The sequence below is a fragment of the Peromyscus leucopus genome, chromosome 9, assembly GCF_004664715.2.
Source record: "Peromyscus leucopus breed LL Stock chromosome 9, UCI_PerLeu_2.1, whole genome shotgun sequence".
Taxonomy (NCBI): Eukaryota; Metazoa; Chordata; class Mammalia; order Rodentia; family Cricetidae; genus Peromyscus; species Peromyscus leucopus.
The window spans coordinates 112,332,768-112,352,759 of NC_051070.1; the positions used below are offsets into that span (position 1 = coordinate 112,332,768).

General features: G+C 43.9%; 1 protein-coding gene across 25 annotated transcripts in view; it reads right to left on the reverse strand.

The window, feature by feature from the left end:
- Erc2 (ELKS/RAB6-interacting/CAST family member 2) overlaps positions 1-19,992 on the reverse strand; it is an 893,602-nt gene that overhangs the window by 171,996 nt on the left and 701,614 nt on the right. For 24 of the 25 annotated variants that reach the window (XR_003735931.2, XR_003735930.2, XM_028882471.1 and 21 more), the window contains one exon: positions 2,568-2,702. Coding sequence is in view for 23 of the 25 variants with exons in the window: in XM_028882471.1 (XP_028738304.1) it covers positions 2,568-2,702 (135 nt within the window). In the remaining 2 variants the exon portion in view is untranslated. Of the gene's footprint in view, positions 1-2,567; positions 2,703-19,992 lie in introns of those variants that run through there. The other variant, XM_028882479.2, reaches the window with a different exon arrangement.

Here is a 19,992-nt window from a genome sequence, read left to right on the forward strand (position 1 = left end):
CACACTCTGACACAGGCCTCTCACTTCCCCAGGGAATCACTACACACAGCCTACCAATCATGCATAGGGATTGTAATCAGTTGGGGAAAACTTTGTAGGCTTTCACAACTGCCACACTCTGCAACTGAGCTCCATAAGAATGCCCAAGTTGACACCCAGGCTGTTGGTACAGTGCAGGGGAGTGCACCATTTCCTAAGTCTGGAGGCCATGGTCTAGCAGGGATGGGGCTCAGGAAGCCTAATAATTTCATCTCTGAGGCCAACCAAATATCACACCAGATGCCCTTGCTTAACACTCCTGTGACAACTGAAAGGGTGCAGTGTGGCAGCTTCATGGTTCCAGCTTAAAATTGTAAAAGTCCCTTCCTAGGTAAGGCCATTGCGCTTTCACCATCAACTGTAAGTCCAGAAACCACGGCCCTAATGAGTTTAAATTTTTTTAATCTATCTTATTATGAGTGACAGGACCAAGAAAAAATTAAGTAGCCACTAAGGGACCTGGCACTGTTGTTCTAGGAATGGAGAGCAAGCATCTTGAAGACAGGGTTTTATCTGGCCTGCATGCATGCTCCTCTCCAGGCTCTTCATAGGGCTGGCATGTGACATTTGCTCCAGGGATTAGCTGACACAGCAAACTACTAGCAGCCCAAATCCAGGCAGGTAGACATCCTCCTGGAGCATGGGAGGTTTCCCCTAGGAGGATGCAGCTACCATCTCTGTGCCCAAGAGTTGTTCAGAGCACTTACTGATTCCAGTAGTGACAAAGATGTGTCCAGGGTCCTAAGGATATGTCTCAGCCAGACACAATCACTGATGCTCTGTGGACACCTTTGGTGATGTAGACACACATGAGGGCCAACTAAGCTGGCAAGTCACTCCACGGCCAGCCCGATGCCTACAGTCAGGAGGCCAGCTTTCGTAAGAAATAACCATACACAAAGCAGACTGATTTGATCTGGCCATCATTTGCAACAGGGCATGTTAGGACACATGACTGGTTATATCAGCAGGTCCTTGTATGACTCACTCTAATTCTTCTTGGTGCCCTTCCAGCTCTGGCTATTCACTATGTCTGGGGGGGAAGGATATCCAGGGTGGCCTTCTGGCACGCACAGCTCAGAAGGACAGGCAACGTGAGGTCTGCAGGCCTCCCACCAATGAAGCCTCACCCTGACCTTTCATGGGAGAATGCCAAGGAACAAAGGGCAGTGTGCCAAAGGGCAGTAGCTGGGGTGGAGGGGGGGCGATCTCAGATATGCTGGGATGAGCAGGTGTGAGCGTGCGGGAATAGTGGCAAAAACTGAATACATAAAAACCAAACAAAAACAAGGACAAGTAAGGAAGTGACATATAATTAATCTTTCCATTGTCCAGGTCACCAGACTCTGGAGATGTTTCAGAGGGATGCAGTCCATGAGCTAGAGCCTTTCTGCAGGTGGTTTTGGAAATCTACAAGTCCTATGAGGAAACCTTCTGCAGTGCTAGGGTCTTAAGGGTAGATTCTTCAGGGTACAAAGGTTGGGATCTCAATGGTATGTGCTCTATATAACTGGCTCCCCCTGGAGTTTTATTCCTGACAAAACATTCTAAAGACTAGACCTTAACTAACTTGCCTGGGATGCCAGTGACGTGAGGAAAGAGAGGAGAGGCATCTGAAAACAGTTTAAGGAGTAAGTGCCACCTCCCCAAAAAAACACTGACTCCCCCTCTACACACAGTGAAAATTACAGTGTTTCTTGCCAATATCTGAGATGTTCCAGCTTACACAGATGATTCTGTGCTTTTTTCCTAATGCCCCATATCTACTAGAATTTATTGTACAAACTATATTATGATCATACATAACAAAGAAATAGTGAAGGAAGAAAAACTACTAATATTGACTATATTGTCCTGATTATTTGTATTTAATTTCTTAATTCGCATATGAGTCACCTTCAGGGGTTTTAATGCTGGACATTATAGTATTTTCATGTAGTGGATGAGTGTGAACACAGTTGAAAACTGAGGCATTTCTTTTTTGGTTTTTGTTATTTCATCTTTTCACTTGCTTTCTTAGTCATGGGAGAAGACAGGCACCAAAGCAAAGAAGCCTTGACTTCACTGACTGGAAGGCCAGCGAAATGGATCGCTCCTTCTGGTGTTTTACCTCACCATTGACTTGTACCACTGAGGGATTTTCTAGGAGAGTGCTCAGCAAACTCAAGGTTTCTCTGGTTTCCAAGCTCTGGGAACAGAGTGCTTTCTTTTAAAACTTACAAAGAGACATTCCAAAGTAACTAGCCATTAGATATGAGCCAGCACTAGGCTGCATATCTATGAAAGAAGAAAGGAGGGGAGGAAAGAAAATGCATAACATAAACAAGAGAAGACAAAACCTTAAAGAGGAAGGAGAAAGGAAAACATTTAGATTCCTTGAGTGATGGAAATAAATACCAAAGCTATTAGTTTCAGTTCAAAGAACGTATCACTTTATGCTGTTTATTATTTCTTGAGGATTATTTATTTTATCTTAAAATATCCAAAGCATAAGAGGGGTCCTTGAGGTAAGCGGCAATGAAACTGACCTGGTCCGGAGAGGGCCTGTGGTTGGAATGCTGTGACCTCCCAGGAGATCGGTGGTGGTGGTGATGGTGGTGGTGGTGGTAATGGTGATGGTCCTCGTCATAGTTGTCTGCCATCAGCTTCATCCTGTTCTGGGTCTGTGCAGAAGGAGAACCAGGGAAGATTCCATCAGGAGCTAGACAACAAGCCTGGTAGAGAGACACAGCACACACTGACAGCACCTGCAGAGAGGGCTCCCTTCACTTCATTCCAGAAGTCCTCCTCTCTAGGCACACTGGAACCTAAGAAAGAAGCTGTGTGCAACATCTGGACATGTCCATGCTCTTTTTAAGGTGTGTGTGTGGGGGTGGGTGGACGCATCCTAAGGTACAATCAGAGATCCAGAGGGAGCTAGCATTCGCAAGATGCCCACAGTCACAGCCTACATTCTAGACAAGGTCAGAAGGAAACCCTGGAAGGAAACTCTGGGGGAGGGCTGTGTGGAGACATAGAAGGACACACAACACTCTCAAAGGACAAGGAAGGGAAGTCCGCCCAAGCTGCCAAACGCAGGGACACTGATGGCGATGCTTCACTGCGGTCATGATGGCGATGTCTCCGGGAAGGCTGTCTACGGACATTTAGCTGCCATTGCTCTTTGAGAGGATTGGTGGAAAGCCAGCCCACTGCTCTAATCACGTGGCGCTTGTCATAAGGGAGACTGGGAGTCATGGTCAAATCCTGTATTCCTTTATGATGTGGGGCAAGCAACAGCACAGGAGAACTAACTTAACAAGGCCACAACAACACAAACAATGCCTGAAGCCCATTGGAAAGGATGGAAGAAATTAGCTAGCCTGGAAAGCCGGAAAGTCTAGATCAAAGGGTAGGATCGCCCAGATTCAAGTGTTGCTCCACCTAACTTGCTGGTTGTGTTGTCCTAAGGTGATTAACTAAGCCTTGACTGCCTTACCTCTAAAATGGGAGGGATCTTTCCTGGGATTGCTGTGAGGGGCAAGTGTCAGTCAAGGACCTTTACTGACATCACTGCTGCCATTGTTTGCTGGAGAACTTTCTCCTTTGAGGACGCTGTGTCCTCTTCCTGCACTTTCTCTCCTTGGCCTTTCCTTCATTCTGATTCCTGACTCACAGGATTCTGTAGCAGCCTACTCTTGTTTGTCTGTCTTTTTTCCCTCCCCCTGTCCCTCCCTCCCTCTCTCCCTTCTTCCTCTTTTCTTTTCTTTCTTTTCAGCAGAGGTGGGGATTGAGGCCAGGGCACTATACATACTAAGCATATTTCTGCCCTGGCGCGTCTCTCAGTCTCCTCTAGGAGCTTCCCTTGTGCCTAGCCTTGAAGCTTGGACTGCAGAAGCAGACAACAAGTGGATACTGCTGCAGTGAGTGCTGGAAGGATGAAGGATGCTGCCAGGCTAGACAGGGCTGCATGTCTCTCTTCAATAGGAAAGGTCACCAAGAGTTGAGGACATGACGTGGGTTGCTATAACAGTCCAAGATGGTGTGGACCACCAGTATTCTCAGAGAGCCAGAAGTTGAGAGTTATCAAGGCTTCCAAGCAGTCGGAATTTTACTGTGTACTATATTAATTATTGAATAGTAAAGAGCATTATGGACCAAAAGTAGTGCTTGTGCACAGTATTCTCTCAAAGTACAACTGGGCTTTCAAACTTTCCTTGATGGAATTATTATTGCTGTCATTTGGCAGCCAGTAAAGGAAGACATGGGCTCCAGCCCCAAGAGCCATTTTTTTTTTTTTTGACAAAGGGTGTGGACATTTCTGGGTCTTCCAATTTTCAATCTCCAGGCCCCTTTCCTTGTCTGGCTGCTAGTAGAAAAGGCAAATAGCTGAACAGGTAGAAACAGCTATCCCTTAAGTACTCAGGGTCTGTTAAGCTTTGGAAACACCTCATGTCCCAGCTCAACCTGCCAAAGGATGCCTCATGATTTATTCATTCCATCTTTTAAAATGTGTACAATATTTGCAAGGTCCCAAAGTGAGCATAAAAATGCATGTATATGATTAAAAAAATAAAAATATAAAAAAGACCAACTTAAAAATTAAATTAAAAAAAAAAACCCAGGCAACCTTTGGCAGCCAATAGCATTTACATTCTTCATTTGTCCACTTAGTGTGTCAGAGGACCCAGTGGACAAGTAAGGCCTCTGAGAAAGAGCAGGGTAGTGGAGCCCTTGTGGACAAGATCCTCCTTAGTTCTCCTGCTGTTGGACACGAGATGCTGAAGACCGGGATTCACACCTAAAATCCCAGGATTGCCATGGGGGACTGTACTTTTGAACTCATTGACTAATAAATCTGGAACAGTTTCTTCCAAATAGAATTCTATGAGCCTGGAGGGAGCTATGAGACCCGCGTTGGGGGAGAAGGAAGGGGCAAGCCCAAGAATGAGTGAGCGAGGCTGAATGAACAAATAATAACACTGCTATTGTAAACATCGAGATGCCCTTCTCCTTCAGGGGAGCCCCTGTGACTTTATGAGGTCACTCTCTTACCAGCAACAATCCTAAAGCTCCATACCTTTGAACTGTGTCCCATAAAAGAATGCTCAGGCTAAACAAGATGCTATATGCAGCCCTAAATGTGTCTGCTGAAATGAGGTGTTGGAGAGTAGGCATGTCATGGGATGAAGACTGTAAATGAATGATGTCATCTTTCCAATTTGGTGCTGAAATATAAATAAACCACATTGTTCATATGAATACCAGATCTGGGGGAAATGTACACAGAGCAATCGTGAGCGGAAGAGCCTTCTTTTGATTAGTCTGGGATGAGAGAAGAGTGTGAAACAGAGGTGAAAATTGAGTTCGGTCTGATACTTCAGACTATTTTTATTTATCTTTCTTGTAACATAGCTCTTAAACTGTGACCGATTTCTTACAGCCTGGGTGATCATGTTATGTCCCATAAAACAACTGAGCAATCTGGCTCCTTTCACGTAAATTGGAAATGGACCTCTTTTCATATTACGCCCCCACAATCTACTATTCACCCTCATCCCTGCCCAGTTATATCGTTTTTCTACCACACAAAGAAAAGCCTGGGAGGATAAGACACACTAAATAATACTCCTTAGTGGTCAACAGAAGAAAACCTGCAGAAAATTTTTTAACAAGGTTTCAAACAAGGATGCCAGTTGTTCAAACTCCATACAGGTTCAGTAGGTGGTCCAAGTGGGATGGCTTGTGTCCCTACAGCCAAAGGATACATGAAAGACCCACCACAAAGGAGCAGGTCTTCAGGGTGGACCTAAATGAAAAGCCAGAAAAATTCATGGGTAGTTGGAGATAGACAACCTTTCTGTCCCATAGCATTTAGAAACATGGGGACTCATTTAGTGATTCACTGGGGTCCCAACTTGTCCCCCTGAAACTCCCATCTCTGGCCACCTGTGTTAGACTATTTTTGCTATATGTGACATCATGATTGCTGAGACAAATCTGAAACTACTAGCCAAGTCAATTTGTTCTTCTTTAAGGAATATTCTATTTCTCAGTAAACTGGACCTAGTGCCCAATTACCTCACTATGAATAAGGAGTGCCTAGGTGTTACAAAGTGCATTTTCTTATGGTTCCCTAGCCTTTGGAAGACCAGGGGACTTTGGAAGGCTTTTACCAGTACCAAAAGTCAACCTGGAAAACAGACTTTATCCATTAACTAAGATCCTTGATGAACACTGTGTGTGCAAAGGTGCCAGATACTGTCGCCCCCTCAGACATTTCTGAAGACTTTATCCATGTAGCTTTCAAAACAAGATGAAAACCCTTGAGTGACTAGTAGATGCCACAGCTTAATGACAATATGTAGCTATAAAAGTGTAATATTAAAACTTTACACATAGCTTAGCCAGGTGGCAATAAGGAATGAAGCTTTGATCAGTCATCTGGATGATATTAGCATTAAAACCTACGTAAGTGTGGTTTTAAAAAAGAGGGAAAGATGCATACAATAAGATTTGTTACCATGAGAAATGAAGACAATGCTGCACCATGGGAATTATAGCTTTCTTCTCTCAGGCTTTCTTTTTCTCCCTGTTTCCCAGCAGGGGAACTCTAAAACACCCAGAATTTTTCTACATGTCTCTCTCCACCTGATCCAAGCACAGTGGACAATTCCTGTCTACAAGTCAAAGATGGGAAAGTAGCTGACAACCAGGGAATAAGGAAGATGGGTGGGGGCTTTTCAGAATGTCCATGGAGCTTAGATGACAGTGAGTCTTCATTGAGCAGGATCTGGGTTTCAATGATGAGGTCACAGTGGACAATAAAATAAGCAGGAGATGGAGAAGCCATAAGAATCAATAGACAGAGGCTCTGTATAAGGGTAGGAATCAGTGCAGTCAAGTGTCTACTATGGACAACTGCTCAAAAAGTCATTAAGTTTGACCAATGACTCGAATAATTATGTGGCAGCTTAACTGCATGGTTAGCATGTACCTATCAAAACCTTGCTTTGGGGGCTGGAGAGATAGCTTAGTTGGTAAAGTACTTGCCATGGAGGCATGAGGACCGGAGTTTGACCCCCAGCATACATGTAAAATTCCAGGTGTGGTGGTCCACATTTGTAATCCTAGCCCCCAGGGATGCAGAGACAAGAAGCTCTGTAGGGATCTCTGGCCCACTCATCAATCTGGCTTAATTGGCAATCTCAGATCCTAGGGAGAGACCTTATCTTAAAATCCAAGGTAGATGGTTCCTGAGGAACAGTATCCAAGTTGACCTCTGGTCTCTAAAATTACATGCACACATGAACAAGCATAGATACCTACATCTCCACACCTCTAACACACCACACACACACACACACACACACACACACACACACACACACACACACACACACAGTTGCGATAACCATTCTAAGTTCACTTGGCAATGAAAGAGAGCTCCTAAGTCCATAATTGTTCATCTAGTGTATGGAGGAAAAGGTAAAAAACATCCAGGTTTGTGGTCCCAGGGTCTGACAGTAGTAACTTGAAGAGTAAGGTCCCAGGCCAGCTGCAGAAGCCAAAGCAAGGGTAAATAAAACATGGGGAATTAGGGCTGACTATAGCCCAGTGTGGCAAGCGAAATGGGAGTGAGGGATGGTTTAAATGGATAACCAGAGGCAGGAAATATTCCCCCACAGCTAAAGGCAGGGGCATCAAGCTAGGCTCCTTTGCAGCTATGAGTTGAAAGTTGGCTTGGCTATGAGTATAAGGTGAAAAGGATGGACAGATGCCACAGCCAACTGGCCTACTCATGATCTTGAACAAAAAATGCAGCTCAAGCTATGCTATGTGGATGCTCCTTTCCTCGTTCCTTCATTATACATGGAAGAAGCAGAAAAACCATTTGAACTAACCACTCACCTTCCTATCTCAGAAGGACTTATCAGTTTGGGGCATAAAGGGAGGGACTTAGGATGGAATTGCAGCCATATGCTCACGGATGTCAAACTGTGACACCTCTGGGGAAATGGGCCAGGGTCTTGGCATCTGTTTACAAATATGGACTGACCTTTGTTCTCTCCTCCTCTCACTTCCCCATTCTGCTATCACACATTTTTTTTGTTATTACTTCCCTTGAAATGCAACAAATTCTTGTCATATTTTTTTCCCCCAGAAATCCCAGATAAAGTCCTCACTGGATCATCCCCAGGTGCATACCTTCCTTTCGTATGGAGTTAATATTCCCAAGACCACTTATCTCCCTTCTACAGATACTGCAGGCTTCTCACTATCTTGAATGACAGCTGTCATATTCTCTGGAGAAGCAGCACCTGCCCAGCATTCAGTTTGTTTCTATCAGATATTCCCCATTAGTTGCGGAGTGAATCAGTTCCGCAAGGCTCAGCTCTTGCCTCTCAGAATGGGTGAGCATGGGAAGCGGGTCTTCAGCACCACAGGCAGATGCTGACTCCTGTCCTGGTTCCTTCAGAAAGCAGAACTTGCAACTTTGTAGTTTCTCTCTCTTTCTTTTTCCTGTCTCTCCTGCTAAGGAGGAAGACTACTCTCTCAAGCAGCTTCCCACTGCCATCTTAGGTAGCTGGGGAATGAATTCTCTGGAGGGTCGTGGATAAGGATTAGAGTCAGTATCTTCTCAGTCCTGCTCCAGCCAGCACAGCTTACTGAGGATGGGGTGGTACCCGACAGGGAGAGAACTCTACCCTCTGCCCATAGTAGGGGGCATGAGCTCCCTAACAGTGTTAGGAAGAGCGTGGCCATCTTAAGAGCGAGCCACTTGCCAGCGCTGATAGTTATCGCTCTGCTTGCCTGGTCCTCGCTGTGTCAGGAACGGAGGGTACTCCGCTGTGCCATCTCAGTCACATGGCACAGCAGCCCTGTGACACAGGCTGCGGTGGAGGGCTACTTTAATAGGGACAGAAGCCCACGACAATGAAAAGCTGGGTCGATGTGTCCCTGACTACTAACCCTTCGAGGGGATTATCATCCTGGCTTACCTGGGGAGGAAACTGAGACACAGACACTGAAGCCCGAATAACTGGGGCCGTAGCATTCTTGTGGGACCCCTGTCTAGCACGACTTGGATCTTTGTAGATTGGCTCCATGATAAAAAAGAAAATAATAATAAAATAACAAGATTGGTCTGGAAATGAGCTGGGACTCTGGATAGACTCCAGCCAGAGCATAAAAGAGAAGCAGCGCACAGGAGTTTAAAGTTCCTGGTGAGAAGGATGGAATCCACAAAGTCTCGACTGAGGTTCAAAGGAGTGTCCTGTTGCTGCCTAACCCTACTGTAAACTCACAAGTCATCCTCTGCAATCCTCAAGGTTCAAAGGAGCCTGTGCTGTTCACTAGCTCTGGTGTGAACCCACCAGCCCTCCCTTTACAGTCCGCACTGCCCCTCAGGGCTTCGACCAACTCCAGAGCTTTGGAGCTGGCTAGCGACTGCAGACTACCAAGGAATTTCTAACATCCTGAGTACTGGGGCCTGCAGTAGTGGAGTGGTGGGGGAGGGGGAGGCCCTAGAAGTTTCCACCATCAAGCTACTAGGCTAAGCGCAGGTCTGTTTAATTAAGTAGTGGGCAGCACATGCTATACTTAGCCTTTAAACACTTGTAAAGTCCTCTTCATTCATTTATCTTACTTGTCACTGACAAGCTCCTCAAGGACTGTAACAGTATGCAGAGCATGAAGAGCCTGGGTAAACAACACATATTTTATGTGGAATCTAAACTGTTTCAACCCAGAGAGTCAATAGAGGGTCTCAGAAAAAGCCCGGACTCCTCTACTGAACTGGGAAAGGGCTCTGTGCGTGGTCTATTTGGAGCTTCTCGACAAAGCTGACTTTGAGATCAAACCTCATTTAAAAAAAAAAACTGAAGATAAAAAAGAGAGACAATAATTGGAAAGAATGAAGGACAGGAGGGGGGGAGAATGGAAGAGAAGTGAGAGATGGAAGGGGAAGACGGAAGCAGGGGGCATAGGGTACAGGAGGTACTAAGGGAAGGGAAAGGAGGAGAGTGGGGGAGGGAGGGAAAAGTAGTGAATGAAAGAAAGGAGGCGGGAAGAAAACGGTAACGGTATTTTTGAGTTTTATCACTTAGATGAAATTTGTACAGGCAAGGAAGGTTGAGATCTTCATTTGGTGCATAACTCAACCAATATTTGTCCTCCATGGCTGAGATCTGCCCCACCAAATCATCTCTATCTGTGAGGAAAGTAAAAGGAAGTCCTTAGGGCCAGGAAGCAGCCAGGCCAGTGGCCCTGATGATAGGAGCCCTCGAGGCTGAGGAACCTGAAGCAGCTTAGGAAGGGACTGAGATAGTAGATAAACGAGAGAGATGCAGAGAAAGGAACAGGCACCCACAGAGACGTCACAGAAGGCAGAAGAGTCACAGGGAGTAAAGGACCCTCCAATAATGACATGTTTACTTTAAAATGCACTACAGTAAATTATAGCACACACCCCAGAGATAGCATCTAAAGAAAGTACATCTTTGGACTCAAGACACACAGAAAGGGGTCCTCAAAGTGACTGACACTTGAGAAACTACATTCAGTATGAAAGAGTAAGGTGACAGCAGATGGTCCCGGCTGCTGACAGTAGAGACTGGACGTTCAGGGCAGCCCAGGGAAGATGAACATTCCAGAAGAACTGCTCTGTGGCAGAGGAAAGTTCTTCCACAGAGGCTCTGATGCTTGTGCAGAACAGGGAGCCAACGCCCTCTGAGCTGCTCTCTGACAGTGGCCAGCAGAAAGGTGCAAACCCAGGACCTCCTCCGCACATCAACCCTTCAAAACAAAGTAAGGATAACACAGGGAGAGAAGGACCTGTGAGCAAGGCCGTGCACACATGCAGTGGGGCTGCTGGCCACACTGAGCACGGCGTGAGCCAGGCAGAGAGCCTGATGAGGCAGGAGGGAAAGGCTGGCAGGGCCAAGGGAACCTGGCAGCCAGGAAAGAGAGAGAATCACAGCGAGAGATGGCTAGCGCCCTGGACAGGGAACAAATCACTCTCCCCAGCTGGTCTCCAACTTGGGTAAGACAAGTGGAAGAAATGTAAACATACTCATCCATTTTCCAATTGGTGAGAAAACAAATGGGAAGAGAGAATTCACAGCCAGTGTCCCAGATCTCTGAGACCTTCCCTGGGGCCTTTCTCTTGCCCTGGTGGCTAGCTACCTGTGCATCCCTTCTTTCTGTTGAACTACAATATCCTTGCTGGCTTTATGTGGCACACTCTGAAGCCACCCTGTCCAGGACTGATTTAGTCCTCGGTGGAGGGAGAGTCTGAGTCAGATACTCCACTCAGGATGGGGTTTCACTGGCCCTTTACAGATGATCAAGTAAGACGGCCCATCATGCAGGTCTCACAGGCTCCTCCTGGCTAACATCCCTCCAGCACACACACACGGAATCTCATCCTTAGCAATCACACCTCCTCCTTTATTGCTTACCACTCTGAACCAGAGGCAAGGTCCAGCCTGTGAATCTGACAGAAATCCAACTTCCGGAAGGGATGAAATGACGTTATACTCCCATCATGTTCAATTTTTTCATCAACGTATTAGATTACATTCATCAAATAGGTACATTAAAAAAAACCTTCTCTTAGTCATCTTTTAGAACAGAACCCCCAAGTCCTTCCTATACTCCTGCAATGGGAATAGCACAAGCACAAAGCTTGAACCTACACAAAAACAGATACTCAAGTACATACATGATAGATATACGCTCGCAGACGTAGGGAAAGTTGACTGGGGAATGAGAGAGATCTTAGAGTCTAGAAAATTTTAGGTTCTCAAATCTTTTCCCTGTCACTGAGGACTTTCCAGAATATAGGTTCATGAAGTCTTAGTGACAGGCTTTTCTTACTTTTAAGTAAGAAACTCTGAAGTAAGTTCACCATGGTACAGAGGAGAGGCTGAGGCTTCTAGATGATGAAGGAAAAGCCATCCCTGACAGAATCAGAACTGAGCCAAAGACTCTTCTCTGTTGGCGCTGCATAGCTTCTATCTGCCTTCCTACTGCTCTGCAAGTGAGGACAAGCCCACCCTGCCTAAAGCCTCTAATACCACAGGCCCACTTCAAGACACAGCTGTGTGTTCTGAGTACTACAGTATGAATTCCGATTCCATTCCCACAGTCTAGGCAGTATTAAACATCCAGTCACTTTAATTTGGATAGTTACAGACAGGCTAAAGAATTTTCCTTTATCTTTCAAATAGTAGCCTTAGCTCTCTCACTGCATTATTGATTTAGTTTTATAACTGTCCTCTTTGTTAACACCCATAAGTTTTTATATTACACAAGTCGCAAGCTAGTAACAAAACTAAGCAGGGTCAGAAGCTCATTACAAAAAGGAGATGAAAGGTCTCCAGACTATACGGTACAGAACAACAGAGCAGGATACCTGACACCTTCTGGCCTCTGCATGCTTGCACACTGGCATAAGCATGTGTACTCACATGTATATCCCACACACATTTAAATAATCCAACAATTGATTAAAACAAATGTTCCCTGTGTCTTGATGGTCCCCATTACGCTGGGGACTCTGGGAGGCCAGACATTTTCATTTTTTGTCCAAGGAGATAACCCCCAAATCCTAGAGTATTGGCTGCTATGTAGTAGACATATAGTAAATACTGACAGAATGAATCGCTTGTGGACATTTGGATGGTTTTCAGCTTTTCTTTTGCCAGTAATGCTTCAAAGAATACTTTGGCAAGGGAACAGCTTGCCTACTGACATGAGTTTGTTCTCAACAAGGATGGATGCTTCAACATACCACAGCTGTTTCCATAATACACTAGGAAAAGAGAGATTCGAGTGATATCCCTGGAATAGAATATAAACATTTTAACTTTGGAAAGATATCACCAAATTCAACATCCAGTCTGTACCTCTTTCCTTGAACTGTGCTTACATGAACTTTCTTCAAACCCTTTAATCTTCAAATATCTTGTAGGTGAGAAAGTGTCCCGCAGGTATATTTCCCTAATTATAATTTAAGCTGAGAATCTTCTGATTCACTTAGAGGCTGTTACTATTTTATTGGTGAGAAGACTCCTTTTCATGTTCATTTTCCACTTTGGGGTCATTTGGAGGAGACTTTCCTATTTGTGATGAGAAGAATTGTCTGTTAAAGACACTAGTGGGGACTGGGTTTTGAAAGAGCAGAAGAGAAGTAAGGTGGGGAAGAGCATGGGGTTAGACGTTCAGGGTCCAGCAAGAGAAGCAAGGTCTGAGGATGGCCATCTCCGATCACTGGGGCCCATCAGGGTCTGAGAGGTTCACTTTTGAAGGACAGAATCAGGCAAGCATGACGAGCTGGTGAGCCAGGATGCCATCAGCCCCTTTCCTTCATGCCATGCCCAGGATGGTGGTAGTTACTGGTAGACTATTAGGAGTGTTAGCATCATCAGTCCATATAGTACTTCTCTGAAAAAGACATTTAGGTTCTGATGAAGTCTAGTTCACTGATGGGAGTGTCTTGTCCATGTAAATGCCACCCACTACATCTGCATTGGGGAAAAGAACATAGCACAAACTTTTCCCTAGATGGGACTTCTATTTGTAGTGGCCTCTGGACAGTAACCTAGTCCTTACACATGGCCACTAGAGATGGGAAACTCAGCACACCTTAAGCGACAATGATTAAATGATTTAAATATGCTATCTCCTGCCCTTGTGCTTACTTGAGAGTTTCGTAGCTTCATTTTCAGGCAGTTAGCACACTTCTGCCTTTTTCCAGTCTAGGGGGAGAACTTGGCTCTTCAGATATGTGAACACAGTTATTTTATGTATCTCTGCTCTAGGCTCATCATTCGCAACCCTCTATACCAGCCATGCCTCTCCCCCAAACCCCTCTGTACTCTTACACACATGAGGTCACTATTAGGCCAGAGGAACTCATGGAATAGTTTCCAGAATATGATCTGAACTTAAGTCTTTACACATGTCCTCACAGGTACTAAACACTGCTTAGAGACAGTTAATACACCAGTAAGGTCCATTGATTATGTTTTAAAAAGCATTGGTGGTGCAAATGTTCATAATGCTAAATATTCACAACTCACTAAACTTTTATCCAGATTACAGTTTCCTTGCCAATCCTTTGGCACTCATACACACACACACACACACACACACACACACACACACACACACACACACTTTAATACTAGGTATAAACTATATTTTAACTGATTATTTGTTACACTTACCCAAACTAGATTTGGGTCTACATCTCCATCCTGCTGATGCATTTCTCAACTGTGATTGTATCTGCTATTGTTTCACTAACCTCTACAATTTTGAGGCACCCCACTTTCAAACGCAATGTTTTCAGAGGCCGGATATAATTAATTCCATGTGCATGCTGGAAAGTCAGTGCCAACCCTTCTAATCATCTCTCTGTAGAGGTGACAGTGTTCCCTTAGCTAATCTGAGAAAGGAAACTTCTCAATCAGCTGTGAACCCATCCCTCAGTCCTTTCTCAAACTAGTTAGGAGAAAAGAGAAAAGAAAACATGCATGAATTTGTCTAGATGAAATCCTGGTACATTGTGTCTACACCAGTCCCTTGGCCTGACTTTCTACTGAACTTATCAGAAAAACAAAGTAACTTTAGCCTTATTAATCTTAGAAACAGTGGAATCTAAGTGATGGCTGATTTTATTCCAAGTGTCATACATCTTCAATTTAATAACTTATTTTAGAAAGAGGACATGGTTCAATATTGAACCTACACCACTTTATGTAAGTGACATTTGCCTTTGATATATTAGAGGTAAATTTCTACGAACAGGCAAATTTAGAAAAAAATGCTAAGAATGGGGAAAATCCATTTCCATCTTTAGTTTTGTGGTGCTTTATCCACTGCTGGCAGGATCGTGAACTGGCACAAATGTTCTCAAGGGCAATAGGGGACAGTTAATCAATACTGGAGCTATGGACACTATAGGAGGCTCTGAGTCTCCTGAAAAGAAAGTTGGACAGGTACTCAGGTGGCAGTGGTGATAAAGGGATGTCACTGATGTTGACTGATCAGAACTTATTTTAGCAAACTATTGAATATTCACTATTCTACAATGGAATACGAACAAACCCTCTGAGAGAATGGCATATATTTACACTTACTAAAAGGAAAATATAACATAGAATTGAACAGAAAGAAAATCAAATCAGATTTTCAAATAACCTGTTCATAGCAAATAATATATAAATGTCTATACATAAATGTGGGTTTTTCAGCCACATATGAAAAGAATCGACAATAGCGAGCATAAAATACTGATAATCATAGCTAGATACTTAGATTTCAATATTATTTTTCCTCCTTTCTTCGATAAGATGTGAATATTTAATGCATTTCATGGAATCAACCACAAAAATCACAATGATTTCTCTATATCAGTCACAAAACGGATGAGATAGAAATTATTCCTTGGATTATGGAATGTGATGGAAATCATTCTAGTTCTGAGGAAGGGACAGAAGTTTGGCTTCCAGGGAGAGATGGAGGAGCTTAACTTTAGGGGACTCAGGCTCCTGCCATCTTGTTTTAGTGAACTAAGACAATCCAGAATTGAGTGGAGGACCCCGACTAACCGTCCATAGCCCTTCCATTTCACCCTTGTTTCCCGCCCCCCCCCCCCTTCAAATGCTGATGTCTCTTAGCAACCAGCATCAGCAATGTTTTTCTAGTTTAGTAAAATATGGTGACTTCCTCCTCCAGGAGGTCTCAGTTAGAAATCTGGCCCCTTTTAAATACTAAGGAATTCATACTTCACAACTGTAAGCAGAGGCATAGCTGGGGATGTGCACACACAGCTGGATAGAAAGGGAAATGTTCCCAAGTCCCTGTCAGGCTCTGGACCAAGTCTCCAATGCCAAATTCAAATCCTCCCTTCCCCCAAGAGCTCAGAGGACTTCAGCTGGATCAAGTCACTGTTCATCTGAATTCAGCCAGTGATTGGGAGTCTCTCTTTGTTGGGTCTTTTCAAGTGGAAAGCACAGCTCCAAGTTCGGGAAGTGTCCTGAGTACAGACAGAACTATAGTAATGTATAGGGTAAAGTCATGCAAGAAATATTTGTCTCATTCCCACACAGCCAACTGGGTAATTATATAGGAGCTTGGACATTAAGGACCCAGACATAAAGGGCTGGGTTAAAAGTGTAATTAAAGCTCAGAAGCAGCATGTGCCTGGGGACATTATACTACACAACAACAAAGAAAGAACACACAAAATCAAGTAGTGCATTGGGTTCCCCTTTACTATTTTTTTGGGGGAAAAGTCACATTAAAGAATAATGTACCATAATGACTATTCAGGAGCAAACAGGAGTTGGAAAATGTTAATAAACTAGGTCTTTAGTTCTCCAGCATTTTAAGGTTAATGGATCAAGGTTCTCTCTAACTCTGAACCTTTATGGGACACTTTATTTGACATTTGTGCTACAGAGCAAAACCCTTTGGATACCCGCATCCTATAACCATATAACTAAAGGAAGCTATTATTTTTTCTTGGGGTGACTGGGTGGAGATGCCTTAACAAAAGAGCCAAACCATACCCAACTGACTTCTATAAAGTTTATACACGATGAGAACATGGGCGGTGCCCAAGATTCAACAAGCTCTCATGAGCTGAAATGACCCTCCTATCTCATCTCAGGAGACATTTTATCATTAATTGAAAATTCTGGTTCCAAGCTTGCATTGTGTTGACAGTTTTCACATCACACTCTCGCTTGAGAGAGCACAGTGATTCCCTATTGTCTTGTGCATCAGCTAGAAATGGCTCAGTTTGCTGGGCAGGGCCAATCTCTCACTAAACTAACTATCTCCTCCCAGCTTCCTCCACAGAAACTCTCCCGAAGATGGTCTGTCTCTAATTGCAAGCATATACAGAATTAGCTCTACCCTGGGGCTTCTCTGGTCTGGAAGAGCCCCTCTCTACAAAACCAGACTCTTCAACTTGGTCATAGCTGGGCTCAAGATTTATTCCATTTGAAAATTCCTCTAACTAGGAATATCTGATGAGCTAAGAGATCCAATCGAGGGGTCAGAAGTCCTCAGCCTAAGCTACTTTGTTAGTTATGGAGCCTACCAGAGTTACCGACCCTTCAGTTCAATTCTGACTGTGACTATTCTTTATCTATCTGTATATGAGGTACCACATAGAACCCTTGAGAAGCTGAAGTTTAAAACCACTGTGCTGGGTAAGTCTCTCTCTTCCCTGTCCAGTTCTCAAACTTCCTCCTTAGCAATGCCTCTCTGTGGGTGTGATGCTTCCTTATTGATAAAGACCTTGGGGTTGAAAACTGGCATGAGCATGCACTAACTCTGCCCTGGATAAATGCATGGCTATTTCTGCTTAGTTTGTTGTAGAATTAATTTAATTCTTTTGCATTTCATTAGTATGAAGATCTGACATCCTAAGCCAGGCGGAGGTGGTACACGCCTCTAATCCCAGCACTCTGGAGGCAGAGCCAGGTAGATCTCTGTCAGTTTGAGGCCAGCCTGGTCTACAAAGTGAGATCCAGAACAGGTACCAAAACTACACAGAGAAACACTGTCTAGAAAAAAACAAAAACAACAACAACAAAAACTCTGATGTCCTAATATCCCACTAAAATTTGAAGACAATGTTTTATTCAACTGAAAATGAAGCTTTTGCTGTTCTTTGCTTTCTTTGAGCTTAATTATAAATAAATCATAATGAATGAACAAAAACACAAATAAGAACCAAGACTCTACTTCTGATATCTCTAGGTGAGAGTCATAATCCACAAATCTATCAGCAGGTCATGCAGAGAGGGGAAGAGGTGTTGTGTTTTCTTATTCTTATCTGGGTTCTAGGGAACCTTCTAAAGTAATTTAGAAGTGCACAGGAACTGTTTTTGTCTTTGTTAAATTCCATTTTTAGGTGGAGATAGGATAATTTAGGGTTCTGTTCTTGGGAAAGGCTGAAGAACAGCTAAAAGGCCATATATGACCACTCTTCCAACAAGCACCCAAGGAATGAAAAATAAAAGTCTACAAAGAAGTTCTGTTGAAGCAAAGTGTAAATTGTGATCATGACTACAACAATCCCATTTAAATAATTTCGCACACATAATACCAAGCAATTCAATAACCCCAAGCCCAGACAGAGCCATCAAATTCGATGGATTCCAGTGCCTTCTGAGTGACTGACCACCAAACTATGTGAGATGCTGATCAAAGAAAAGGAGAGGGATAATTGCTTCCGACCCAAGCCATTTAAAATGCTCTACAGTGGTTTTCAGCATGCAATAGTCTGGGGCCAAAAGAGGAGAACCTATTTCCAAGCATAGTTTCTGGATTCAACAGTAGAAGTGGGAACAAAACCATAGGATGTGCCCGAGGTGGTGCCTAAGCAGACCTGATTCAGGAGTGTGGAATCCTTGGCTCACATCCAGCTTCTGGCCCTTTCCTTGGAAGAAGTAAAGGCCAGTGTCAGTGGGCTGTTCTGCCTGATCCTGGCTGCCTTCCTCTGTACTCAGTGGAGTTGCCAGTAAGTGGGTTTGTTGCACAGCATTCTGACACTTTCCTCAGAGAAGTCTTAGCTTGCTGCTTCTTCCGCTCTCTTGGTCTTGGTCACAACATGAATATTTTCTCATCAACATGGTTTGGGATTTTTTTTTTTTTAAGTGGGAAGAAATTTCAAAACTTAGATATTCTGGTTCGTTTCAAGGAATATGTTCTCAGCTACAGCCTGATACTTTCCTCCTGTGGGGGTGAGCCATAGTTGGCTGTGATTCATCAGTTTCCACCAGTTAACAATAAAAAATTATGTCCCATTCTAAAGAAACAAGAGAAAAATTATAGTGGAGTTGTGTATTTCCTTTCCCGTCCCCAAAGAGAATCTGAAGAATGGATTCAATATGCCAAATTAAGCCATGAGAACGTATCCATATCTAATAGGGGTTAGCAAATGTTACAGCATTGAACGTGGCTTTGAAATAATTTATATTCCAACTTCTAAGGCCCTGGGTTCAGCATTGTCTTGTTCCAGTTCTGACACGAGGGTTTCTTGTGCTGTGTCCTCTGAGAATCTTTATCATATGCGCAATAATCTGGAGTCTCCTCATGCGATAAAAGTCAGTTTCTTTACACAGCAAAAGCACCCACAATCCAGAACTGATAAGTCCCTTTAAGGAACTCACTACCACAGTGTGAAGCATGGTCATTTCCTTGCAAGTCTAAGCAAATCGTTCTGAAAGCAGGAAGCTTGATAACGGAACCTACCTCATCCCTGGCCAAAATGAGGTTTCCACCTGCAGCTTGAATGACTCCGGAAGCAATCTTAAACCACAGATTTGGAGTTGGGAAGATTAAGACTCCTAAACTTTGGGATAGCAGCTCTGGCTGGGTCTGCTCCACTCCATTTCTTATCTAGACTTGCCAAAAGCACAAAGAGGCAACTGGGACATTTGCTCATAGTATCTGCTATTAAGATAAATCAGCAACACTTCAGTGTCCCAGCTTCATAAAAAAGAATCCCTTAGAGATATGGCTTCACTTGCCAAAATAGTAACTTGTTGCTCCCCTGCCTCACCAAGGGTTGCATCACTAGAAAGTTCAGGAATGCACAGGCTTTTCCTGCAAGCCAAATCTCAGCTCCAGAAGCCTCAGAAGCCATTGGCCCAACAGGCTTCCTGTTGCCTGGACACATACAATCAGGGATGGGAGAGATGATGGACATTCCTTTCCCAGAAGGAAAAGCTCCATACTCATCTAGGTTCTTTAAAAAACAAAACAACAACAACAACAACAAAACCACGTGTGCTCTGTGTTCTTTCTGCTTCATTTGTGGTAATTCTGATAATTCATGTTCTAGCACCCTGAAAAGCAGAGGAGGGGGATTCTGGCACCCTGAAAAGCAGAGGAGGGGAATCTATTTATGAATGCTCATACTCAAATTCCTCCTTGATCAGAAAA